General features: G+C 52.7%; 2 protein-coding genes across 2 annotated transcripts in view; both read right to left on the bottom strand.

Annotated features, from left to right (window-relative positions):
* Positions 1-1800, bottom strand: part of LOC130043873 (zinc finger protein 606) — a 20236-nt gene extending 18436 nt beyond the window's left edge. The window contains exons 1-2 of the mRNA XM_056136360.1: positions 1468-1800; positions 449-529 (exon numbers count right to left, since the gene is read on the bottom strand). Coding sequence (XP_055992335.1) covers positions 449-479 — 31 coding nt within the window. The 5' untranslated portion in view covers positions 480-529; positions 1468-1800. The remainder of the gene's footprint in view (positions 1-448; positions 530-1467) is intronic.
* On the bottom strand, positions 1573-12489 carry ZSCAN18 (zinc finger and SCAN domain containing 18). Its single transcript, XM_056137189.1, has 9 exons — positions 12002-12489; positions 10529-10620; positions 9748-9853; positions 9019-9120; positions 7165-7799; positions 3257-3386; positions 3039-3137; positions 2131-2232; positions 1573-1970 (listed from the first exon to the last, which is right to left on the bottom strand). Exons 1-9 carry the CDS (start codon positions 12399-12401, stop codon positions 1573-1575), a joined length of 2064 nt encoding a protein of 687 aa, XP_055993164.1. The 5' UTR covers positions 12402-12489.

Below are 12489 nucleotides of genomic sequence, written 5' to 3'. Positions count from 1 at the left end.
GGAAATGGCTTTGCACTTCAGGAATTACTCCTGGTGGTGCTTGGGGGACCATATGGGATGCTGGGAATCAAACCCGGCTCGGCCACGTGCAAGGCAAACGCCCTACCCGCTGTGCAATCGCTCCAGCCCCACAAGTTTTGTTTTTTAAATGTCAGTGTTTTTTTTTCTTTTGGGGCCATACCTGATGGTGCTAAGGGGTGTGGCTCTTCACTCAAGAATCACTTCTGGTGGGTTTGGGGGACCATATGGTACGCTGGAGATCGAATCTAGGTCAGCCTCATGAAAGACAAGCACCTTCCCCACTTTACCACCACTCGACCCCCTAAGTTTTAATTATCAAGAAACAAACCCCCCACAACTCCCAAAGTTCTCAACACTTCCCCAGTTTCGACCCCCAGCTACAGTATCATTGCTGGGGAGGTCCAGAAGGAAAAATCCTTGAACTCACCCCAGGAGGTCCAAGGCTTTATGGCAGCCATACCTCAGGCACTGAGTCCAGTAACAGGCAGAAATCAAATACAATATCAACCTAAAGAAAAACGTAGAAAGACACAAGATCAGGCAGAAGATCCATGAAAATAAAGAGGAAGAGCTGTAAGAAAGCAGTTTTGGAGTAAGGAGCTGGTTCAGTTACTGGAGAGCAAGCACTGCACTCACCCAAGTCCAGTCCCACAGACGTCGGGGCCCTGGCCAGTCCAGCACCACTAGGTGTGGGCCCTAAGACAATTTTGGGGTCACATCCCTGGTTCTGTGCTCAGGGATCACTCATGGTTGGGTTCAGGGGACCATATGTGGTGAAAAGCTTCGCAGAAGCTGGAGAAAACCCTTGCTTTGTGCTTCCCTGTTCACTCATGCCCTTTCTGCCTGGCCTTTTGGAGAGAGAAGGGTGTTGGGAAGGACTAGAAGCCCAGAGCCATATTAGGTCTCAAACTGCTGTCTAATCTAACAACAAACATTGCAAGTTCCCCCAGCTGGAGCACATAAACTGGTTACTCAGGCGTGGTCGCCGGTTGGGGCCGGGGAATCACGGAGGCAGAAAGAATATGAGGGAATTAAACAAGCACGACCGCAGTCGTCGGAACATTCGACACAAAAGACGCACACTGATTTTTTTTTTCACGTGAATTTCACCTTTTTTTTTCGGGTTCTGGGGCACCCTGTCTGGTCTCAGGGCTCACTTCAGTCGGAGTTCGTTGGGCCCCGTGTGGCGGCAGGTTCGAACCGCGTCGTCAAGTGCAAACCATGTGCTTCCCCCGGTCCTAGAGCTCGACCCGGGCAAGTCTTACCTTCGCAGAGCAAAGCAAACCCGCGTGCGGGACACCACGGGCCGCGGCGCCGGGACCGCGACCAAACCTCGGGTGCTCGCGGCTGTACCCGGGACGCGGAGCCCGCACAGGAGCCGCGCTCTGGAGCGGAGAAGGCGGCGGTACCGTGGCCTCCCCTGGGTCGCGGCGGGAGGGTCCTCACCTGCCGGCAGCGAGGCCTCCGCCCTCTCGCCAGGCGACTGCGCGAGGTCGCCCGGGCCCCTCGGCTTTTGTCCCGCGACCGGCAGGCCGGCGGGGCGCGGGGCTTTCAGACAAAGGCGCGCTGGGCTGGCTGCGATGATCCCGGCGTCCGCCCAAAGCGCTCACGGGGAGGCTCGGGGCCTCGCGGCCAAGGAGCATCCGTCCGGGCCCGGACGCGAAAGAATCGACACGCGATCCGTGACTGTCCCAGCGCGCGCCGCCTCTTCCGTCCTCCAAGACCGCGGCAGAGGCAGACGCGGTGGCGATGGCGGAGGCAGCGCGACGCGGCAACCGCCTCAGCTCGGCCGCGGACAATGGCGGCGAGTCCCCTGACGTCACCCTGACGCGCGACCCGCGGGTTGCCGGGAGTCGTAGTTCCAGGTCGCGCGTTGCCAAGGACGCGCCACGCGGGCTGCCGGGAATCGAAACTGAGCAATAACGACTGACTTGGGGATCCAAGGGCCACTTCAACGGGCAGAAGGGGCTATGAGAAACCCTATATTCCCACTACCGAGGTCAGGCCTCTTGTCAAGCCCAGGCAGGTGGAAACACGGGGCTTGTATCACGAGCGTCACGTTATGGCACGGGGGCCTGGAGGACCCAGCTCCTCCTGGACCACGCCCACCATCACCAAAGGTTCCCTGCACCTGAAGTTGCACCCAGACATCTGCTGCGCTAACAGAGTCTCTGCAGGACGGGGGCAGGAGAACTCCGAGAAAGGATGGACCTAAGGGATACAGGGAGATATCATGTGGGTTTTGAACCATACCGACGGTGTTCAGGTTGACTATTGGCTCCAGCTCAGGGATCATTCTGAACCATCACTTCAGGCTTGAACTGAAGCAGACCCAAAATTCGGGGTGCGCCAAGGTCCTCGGTGGAAAGGCCACACGCACCCAACGGGAGTAAGAGACGACCAGAGCGCTAGGGCGGTGGGGTCTCAACTGACCCCCGAACACCGTGAGTCCGCGACCGGCCACCCCTCAGCCCGATGGAGATTGCTGATGTCCCAGGACTCCCTCACCCACGGCGACCCCAAGACCCCGGAGTGACCCGGCCAATGGGATGCGAGGCGGGACCTCTGCAGCACCGGACCAGTTCCGGTAATTCTTGGGAGTCGTAGTCTTAAGCGTCCTCCAATCAGCGACTCGGAGCTTGATACCCAGACTTCATTTCCCAAAAAGCGCAGCAGGGTGCGAATACCTTATAGACTTGCAGAACCGGTTCTGAGGCGGGGTTATTAAAGGTAATCCAGGAGTTCTGAGCTGGGTTTCTGAGGTGCAATCAGGGAGTTCTGATTCGTAATCCAGGTTGATTCGTAATCCACTTTTTTGTTTTGTTTTGGGACCATATCCGGAGGTACTCAAGGCTTACTCCGGGTTCTGCTCTCAGGAATCACTCATGGCAATGCTCAGGGGACCATATGGGATGCAGAGGATCAAACCTAGGCCGGCTGCGTGCAAGCAAGAGCCCTACCCACTGTACTATCGCTTCGGTCCCTGTAAGAAACCACTCTTAACTCCCAAAATTTACCAGTGGTGGTTGTAATTGCGGCAGGCGCCAGTCTCCGGATGGAAGAGCGGTCAGCGGTCCGGTGAGCCCGGGAAACCAGGAGAAGAGCATTTGGGAGTTCTAGGAAACACCGCAACAGATGGACACTTGCCTCCCCAACTCCCTCCTCTGACTCCTATAAGGCAAGAGCCGTCAGGGGGACACGCAGTGGGCGGCCCCAGGAAGTCTGCGTCACTTACTAGAAGGGACTGTGGGCTTTATGGTGCATTCACCTCGGTGTCCAAGAACTACATTTGCTGGAGGTTCAGCAACGGCCTCCCACGAGCCCGTGGGAATAGTCTGCGTGAAGGCGGTGTCCCCACCTCCCGCCTAGCATACCGAGGGGAGAATGAAGGGTCTCCATTTAATGCCCATACTAATATTTCGGTTGCTAGCTGACATTAGCCACGTCTTTTCCTCTCTGATGCTGATAAACACTTTATGGCCCCTCACAGGAGGACCTGATGTGGCTGAGAAGGAAGGCGAAGAGAAAGCTGAAAGGAGGTAACAAGCATAGCCTCTCCTTTGTAGGGAAAAGATACTTTTTCTCCTTAAAAGCAGACTCAAGCAGACCTTGAACTTAGCTATTCACCAAGTGGCCCACAGCCCAATAAGGAAATGGTGACCCACTCCCATGACATATGGGTGATGCTGCTGACATTTCACACAAGTGGCAAGAGCCCTGGGGACAAACTTACACTGTGCTTACAGACCCAGGAGCTCCGGACAAGGGCAAGGATGAATCAGATCTAAGGAAGCTTTGGCTAAATTAAACTTTGGAACTAGAGGGATCTAAGGGGTAGGTGATGCTTCTGCCATTTGCCCTATTGTGGATGTGAAAAAGCTCTCCCCCTTTTCAATCATGTATGGCAGACCCCCACCCCCACCCCCACCACTGACCACCACCACTGTTGCCTGTGATCCTCCCAGAATTATGGGAGGGATAAAATGCAACAAGGATGAAGAGGAATCGATCTGATGACTGACTTAACTTACTAAAAGAGGGGAAAATGAAAGACAAAAGTAGCTCCGTTTTGAAATACAGTCCTTTTTGATAACCCACCAACTAAAAGAGGAGGAAGAACAGCCAGACCCAAGGCCACTGACACATGACTACAGATGTTTGGCTAAGTCAGGATGTTCGAAACGCTCGATTTTGCTTATGTATATCTGGTTTGCTCAAGGTAAGATGGAAATGTGAAAGGACAAGAGGTGGGGCTGGAGCATTAGTACAGCAGGTAGGGCGTTTGCCTTGCACGTGGCTGACCCGGGTTCAATTCCCAGCATCCCATATGGTCCCCTGAGCACTGCCAGGAGTGATTCCTGAATGCAGAGCCAGGAGTAACACCTGTGCATAGCCAGGTGTGACCCCCCCCCCTGATAAAAAAGACAAGAGGTACTGTTTTGTAACCTAAACAAACAAAAAGTATATAATATCTGCAACACAGACACTAGTGGTTCCAAGTCTCCTTGTGAACCTTCAGTGCTGAATCCCTTATATGAGTGTCTTTTGGTGTGTGAATAGAACCTTGAAATACCTGTCCTGTCTCTGTGTGTTTCAATCAGTGGTTGAGCCCAGGTTTGTGGCCACTTAACAAAAGCCACCCATTATAGGCAGCCCACTTTGGATATCTATTAACAGCCTCAGACCCACATTCTGACTTGCCAGGACCCAGGGAACACATCTGGAGCTGCTCCACCGGATGGACCCACACTGCCTTCCCTGAAGTGGGGGAATTAGAATGTGCCTGTGTAAACAAAGTGGAACTGCCTCCCACCTACTGTGGCCTTCTGCCCTTGAGAGATATTGAACTCTCCACCTATGCCTCTGTTGGCATCAGATCTCTGCCCTGTTGTGGGTCTTGGAATGAATCTTTTTGATGTAACGTAGAAATTGGGGAATGAAGGACCACATTACTGATAAGCTAAGGGACAGTCCCCGGGGGTCCAAGCTGTCACAGGCAGTAGCTCTCAGGCCACCTGTCCTCAAGGCCCTTTAAGCATCTGTGACCCATGGGGGGAAAAAAAACGCTTGTTTTTTGGAGGAGGAAGCACACCTGGTGTTGCTCAGGGGCTACTCCTGGCTCAGTGTTTGGGGGTCACTCCTGTCAGTGCTCAGGGGAACATGTGGTCTTGGATTGGACCTAAACATGCAAAGTTTGTGCTCCGACTCATTAAGCGCTCTCAATGCAGACTATATGTTTGTTTGGGGGAAATACATAGTGGTGCTAGGGGATCATGTGGGGCCAGAGCTCAAATGTGGGCATCCTGCATGCAAGACATGTGCTTAGTCCTTTGAGCTTTCTGGCCCTATCTTTCCACTTTAACTTCACTTTCTGGTTGTTCTGGGGTCATACTCGGGGCTGACTTCTGGCTCCATGTTCAGCAATCACTCCTCGTGTTTGGTCTGTATCTTTCATTGCTAAATTTGGCATCCCAGCTCTAAAACATTTTTTTTTAATTCAAGTGTGGCTCCCTGGGACTTGTAGTTGTGCACGCCCATGCAATAGCATTTCCAGTAGGCTGTGGTTGGGGCATCTGTCTCCAGAGAGCATGCGCAATCTTCAATGCGGAGGTGGGACCGAGGCATTCAAGGACCAACCAGAATTTAGCGCACCACCTTCTAGGAAATGTCTGGTGCCCAAGACCTGACATAGCTCCCACGTTGGTGGCGGCCACTGTCTTGACCCTGCCACCCGTAATTTTTAATTTTGGGCAGATATTTTCAAGTGGTTTTCAAGTGTATTTATCCTACCACCCCGTTCATTAAGTGAATTACTCTAAACCCACCTGAAAATCTACATTCCTAAAATGAACGAAATATAAAGTGCCCTACTATAGGCAAGCTATTGCTGGCTCTGAGACTGTTCCAGCCCTGGCAGGGGGCAAGAACATCCCCTTTGGGAAACTGATCGGGGTAGAGAATAGGAAGGTTCAGAGCACTGACTAGCAAGGTCAGGCTCCTAGCGTATGGTTCCAGTTCCTCTCTTGTTCTGGGCCACTGGGTCATTTCTCTAGGTAAGTGCCATTGATAGTCTAAATGAGGGAAAAATCTAGCTGAGTGCAGAGTGGCAACTGGATAATAGCTGGATCCCTACACCACAACACACAAGTAACTGCAACGACCACAGTTTAGAATGCCCTTCAACCTGTGATGTGTGTGATTTGGGCATCCCTCCAGTACTGACTGCTTAATGAAAAGGCAGTACTGGAAGTACGAGGCATCTACAAGAAGCACTTAGGTTTATGGTCAGGCAATGAAAATAACAGTGTTATCCTAGTTTCACCTCATGTGCTACAAGAAGTTCCCTTTACTCAAGCAGACATCTCATTAACCTTAAATTGTGTTTTCAACCCATTTTAATTACAATAACCATCTTCCACCCCATTAATACAATTTACATTGCAACCACTTATAGATACATGGCTGAAAAGTTTCATAAAATAGTATCTATTTTACCATATTTTGACCCATTTTATTCTACTTCATTACCTGTAATGCCAGTGTCACCCAGTGATTTGATTTCACAGTTCATTAATGGGATGTGATACATAGTTTGAAAGCATTGATTTACTAGGCTCCAGGCATTTTTTGTGATGGTTGTTAGCTACTCCATATACGTAAAGACATGTGAGTTAAACTAGAAAGCAGCTTGCTATTAAGAATTCCAAAGTGGCATCACATACTTTTGAAAAGGCCAAAAAGCAGTAGGATGTTCACTAGACTAGCCCTAGGGAGTGCAAACAGTGGATACTAAGAGAAAGCTGCAGGACACACAGCCCACCTGACAAGACCATGAATATTCCAGTGTTTGGGTGTTGCTGATCACACCTGAGGCCACATGTGCACCCACGTGGGTGTGTTCACAAGAGAAGAGCCACAAAACCTTTTTCTCGGCACTGTGAGCCACACTAATGCCTATGGAAATAAGGACACTAACATCCACATGGACACTAAAGGGAGTCACTCTAGTACAAGAACTCTGAGAGGTCTCTGGGAATCCCAGGCAGACATGCTGTCCTGTTCAAAAGGCAAAGTGGCTCATCTCTGTGGCTTGGATGGCATAGGGAAAACGTTCCCTTTAACATGTTATGGGAACGTGCTGACCCTTCTACTGGCAAGGGCTCTGCAAGTGGCAGGATAGGAGCCAAGGGCCCTCCCCAATACGTACCCCTTCTCCTTTTCATGAGTCTTCTGGTGTTCAGCCAGGGCCAGGCTGAAGTGGAAGGTTTTCCAGCACTCCCGGCAGGCATAGATCTTCCTACCACTATGGTTCATGAGATGATCAGTGAAGTGGGAGATCCAGGCAAAGGCCACCCCACATTCGATGCAGATGTAAGGCTTCTCTGAGGATGGTCCCGTCTCAGTGGCTGCTTCCTGCTTCTCACGGCGTTGCTGATAGTCACTCACACCATAGCCACATTTGGGAGTTGGCCCAGCCCCATCCTTGGGGTAGGGCCGCTTTCTTCCAAGGCCTGGGAGTTGGGTGTCTGATACCATGGGCAGAGGAAGACTCTGCAAAGTGCTGCCCTGGCCCTGGCCTGGCTGCTGAATGACCGACTGCCTTTGGACTATGGTGACAGACCTTGCTTCCTGTTCCTGGGGATCCAGATCTTTCTGAAGTGGCTCATCCTTCTTCAGAGTGGTACCCATCGAGGAGTAACTGAGAATTTCATGTGTGAGACTTTCCATTATGGTCTCACGTAAGGAGCCATCTTTGTCTTGCTGGCACCACCTACCACCTGAAAGAGGTCAGAATGTAGCAGCTACAGCCCCAGGACACAGAAGGAAACTGCCATGTGGCATGAGCAGAACAAAAGAACCTTAGAAAACATGGGAAAGCATGTCAGAGGAAAGGGGCTGAGGACAGAGAAGCATAAAATGTACATCTCAATCATTTTGGCAAACCCAGGAGAAGTGGACTTGGGGGGCCGCCTGCTTTCCTTCTTTATCAGTGCCTGAGCTACCTGGAAGAAATACTATTCCCTATGTAATGAAGGTGCCGGTGAATAGGCTGTGGCTAGGAGCACCAGTGTGAACTAAAGGGGATAGCTGGTGGGTACAAGACAGAGGAGTCCAGGAACGTGAAGGTAGAGCTATGGACCAGGTCCATCACCAGGAGTGCCTTTGAGCCCCAGTGCGGTACATCAACTGGCTCTATTAAAGACTGTATACTGTGCCCAGCACACATGCCACACACACTCCCCACCACCACCGCCCCCTGGTCTCTGCTCGCCTACTTGACCTACTGTGGCCTAATAGATACTCCTATGCAGAGTGCAGAAGCCTTACCAAACACCTGCCCAGCAAGCCTGGCCTGACCCCTGCTGAAACCCAACCGGCCTCTCAGAGTCTCCGTGAAGGAGAATTCAGGTCCACAACCTCAGCTGAGCTATCTACCAGGTCAAGTCTCTAGGGGAGCTCCCCAGAGAGGGTGATATTGACTAGAGGTGTCAACATTCATTTCCGTGTCCAGGAATGCATGATTCAGGTGGTGGGAGAGGTCCTGGGTGCAATTAAGGGGGTTTGTTCACATGAAGAGGAAAGATTTCTGGGAACGCCAAGAGATTTTTCTTAAATGGGGCCCCAGGCCAAGTAAATGTGAGATCTCCACTCCAGGGAACGTGGCTGCGTGGCTGGCCAACGGTGTGAGATGCTCTGGGAATGAGGCCATGTGGCTGGACCAGCAGTGTGGGCTGCTGTGGGCTCACAGAAACTATGCTATTGCCTAAGTTCTGGCGTGGTTTACTGCACAGTCATGAAGGAAACAGCTAGACACTGCCTCCTGCTCTGACAGAGCATGGATCAGAGGCTATGCAGTGGGGGAGGAAGAATGAGGAAAGTAAGAACTGAGGTCTCTGCTAAGGATGTGGCACTGTGAGAAGTTCGCAGCAGACTTCAAAAGCCAGCACACCTTCCCTGCTCCCCACTCTGCAACCACTTACTTTGGCCCAGCCTCACCTGAGCAGCTACTGTCTCCGGGTTCCCTGTCAACCAGCCGAAGTTCCTCAAGTTCCTCGGTCTCTTGCCTACAGGCAACATCAGGCTGTGCAAGCTGATACCCTGAGTGGGGTGGGAAAAAAAAAAGAACTAAAAAGGCAACCCTGAACAGGAAGCACTCACTAACAGGCCCTGTGTCCTACAGCTGGTCACCGTTGGCTGTGATCTGAGTTCTTTTCTCTGCACTGGGACACTTGCTGGTGCTCCCCCGAGCTGTATCTCCATCAGAGACCTGATGAGCTGGGGCTGAGAACATGGTGGATGATGGAGAAAGACGTTTTTCTCTGCTGAGGAAGGCCTGGGAGGGCCAAGGGCTCGTGGCAAGTGAGGGAATTCAAGGGAAAACCAAAGTAAAAAACAAAATGAGGACTATAAGTCTGGGAATCTGTTTTGGGCAAGCTGTCTACATGATATGACCCATAGGTCTGCCCTATGGGCAGAGGATGGAGGGGAGGGAGCCCTTTCCATCTCTGGAAGCTTCAGGTCCTGGCAGCACGGCTCAGATGTGCAGAGCAGGGGGCTGGGGAGGGAGAGGAGGTTATGAGGGAAGGGAGGCGGGGGGAACCAAGGCACATGCACCCAAGGCAAATCATGTCAAAAACTCACTGAGGTTCCACATATTTCAAATACTGTCCAAACTGCAAGCAAACCCAGGCTGGCAGCTGGGGAAACAGGAAGGGGTTCACTCACCCCACAGCAGCAGCTTCCTGTAGATCTTTAGGTTCTCCACAGCCGGGTCCAGATGGCCCCACTCCTCCTCACACAGAGGCGCCTCTGCAAACTTTAGCTTCTGCAACTGCAGCGTAGACCCTGTGAGCACTTCCCATCAAGCATGCCTGAGGTGGCACCTCCTAGGGCTCATGCCTCGAACCTACCATTTTCCCAGGGCCTAACCTGGGAAGCTCTCAGCCTGCTTGGTGAGAAGCATGAAGCACTGGCTTCCCTATTCTTCCTCAGTGCCAGCCCCCACCCCAGCCCCCAAGGTGATGCTGACAACGGAAGCTGTTCCTAAATATAACTGAATAGTCTCCAGAGAGGCAAGGCCTCTGAGGCCACTCCTGCCCACCCTGCATAGGGGATCTGGACAAGTAGAGGGGTGGACACAGGACCAGGACAGGCATCTACATGGACCCTGTGACAAAGGTCATATGTCCCAGAAGCAAGGAGCTTGGGTGTGGGGCTGGGGGAGTGGGGCAGAGGGAGAGGATCAGTGGCAGGAGAGAGATGACAGCAGAAGCTACTGCTGCAGGCTAGCATCCCTGTGGGTGGGAAGGAGCACCAGACGCGGTTGAGGGGCCTGGAGGTCAGGTCAGCATCCCTGGGCGGCATTGTGGGACTCCCCAATCAGGTGAGCACCCCCAGGTAGCAGTGTGGGGTCTCCCTAGTCAGACCAATACCCCTGGATGGCAGTGTGGGACCCCGTGTCTCCCTCACACTGCAAAAGAGGATCAGAACATGTAGCTGCACCCACCTTTGGCTCAGCGGCTGTGGGCCTCGCCTCGCTCATCTGATCCTCGATGTATCCCTGCTCTGGAAGCATGGCGATACCTGGTGTGGGACGGGCTGGGGAGGGAAGGTAAAGCTGAGAGCAATTCCGCATGGCTGGGTGCCCTGAAACCTGGCAGGGGATGCTGCCGCCTCCCGAGGAGAACAGCCTGTTCCAACTTAAAGCAGAGAAGCCCAGGTGCTATGGTCAGATACAACACATCTGCCCCAATGATGGTAGCTAGGCAAGACTCTTGCTCAAGTTCAGCAGAGGCACCAAAGATTGTGAGTCACAGCAGAGAGCACATTTGTCCTCACCGACTGCCAACAGAACCTTACTAGAGACAGGTGCGCTAGGGAAAGGGATGGGGCCCCCCATGGATCAGCTGAGAAAGGTCTGAACAAGGCAGGGCAGATGCTGCCTTGCCAAGGAAGGGCAAAAACTGATGAACACTGGGCCCCACTGAAGGCCTGGTTATGCCAGGGCCTGCAATGCACACAGCAGGAATTAGGATATGCATGCCACCTCCAGGAACCAGCCATAAGCTTTCTGCCCAGGCTGTGGGTGAGGTGTACAGAGTATAGGCCATGTAGAAAGCAGCAAGATACCATGTGGTTCTACCTTCAGGGGATACCAGGGAGTGGAAAGGTCATGCATGACTCAACATACATCACAAGCCCATGTCAGCCTGCCTCAGATAATCAGTCAAGAGGACAGCTGTTCACCAGACTGGGCTGCCACCTACCCAGTGCCTGCCGCCCTCACCCAAAGGCAGGCTGCTCATTCTTAAATTCTGGAAGTCTCCTATGTATCCCCTGGCTCTCACTGCCCATCTGGTCATGGCAGACAGCAAAGGTTCAGTATTCTGCACACACATATATGCATACGAAGATCTACAAGTGGCCCCAGGAGAACGCAACAGTATCTGTCTACACCTCAGTAGAAAGTGAGCCCAAGTGGCTGAGACACTTACAAGATCACCTACTTCTTCCCATCCTGAGAGAACATAAACATATGCCCAGGACACTGACTTTTTTTTTTGCAGGACGGGGGTGGGGTAGGCTGTCAGTGGTGCTCCAAACTCCTGGCCCTGCTCAATGGAGGGACTCAGGGGACCATATGCAATGCCCAGGCATTGATTGAACCCAGGCCAGCCGTATGCAAGGCAAGAAACCTACCCACTATGCTGTCCTCCAGTCCATTTCCATTTAAAAGTACTTTCCAGTTTCTTGTACCTTTCCAGATATGAGGGCATTACCCCCCTAGAGTTTTCCTGGCGCATGTAGATGCCTGAGAGGGAGGGCACTAGGTAAGACTGCTGTAGGAGTTACTGCACCAGCTTGTCACTATTACCACCTGAACCTTCCACAGGAAACAGCATTGTTAGGAAAGCCCTGAGGGTTGCAGCTTTAGGCCACTTTCCACCCACCGGGCCTGTTTGCTGGGGTGGAGCCTCACCTGGCTCTTCTAGAGACTTGAGGAAGTCATCCACCAGGGAGGCTGCCTTCCTGCAGCTCTCAGGATGCTGTGCCACTACCCATGGCCGGATGTGGCTGGGCAGAACACTCAGGAACTGCTCTAGCACCAGCTGCTCCAGCAGCTGCTCTTTGGAGTATGTCTCTGGCTGCAACCAGTGGCAGCACAGCACCCAGAGCTGATCAAGGGCCTGGAAGGGCCCAGCTGCCTCTGGGTAGGTGAAGTTTCTGAAATGCAGACGGGAAAACTCGACATCTGCGGCAGTCCTCCCAGAGACAGTCTCAGAATCCGCCTGCGGGTCCTCAGCGGCCAAGCCCAGTGAGCACAGTTCCAGGGGAGTGGGGACATTCCGGGGAGCAGATATTTTCTCCAGAGGCAGCATCTTCCCAAATTGCGGCAGGAAATGGGACTGCCCCTAGTCAGTGGCAGAATGTGAATTGTCAAGGATGAGCTCACCGAATTACGGTTCT

Source organism: Sorex fumeus, unplaced genomic scaffold, assembly GCF_029834395.1.
Source record: "Sorex fumeus unplaced genomic scaffold, SorFum_2.1 ptg000122l, whole genome shotgun sequence".
In the NCBI taxonomy this organism is placed as follows: Eukaryota; Metazoa; Chordata; class Mammalia; order Eulipotyphla; family Soricidae; genus Sorex; species Sorex fumeus.
The sequence above is the reverse complement of the archived record's forward strand: the minus strand, read 5'-3'. Positions and strand labels throughout refer to the sequence as shown.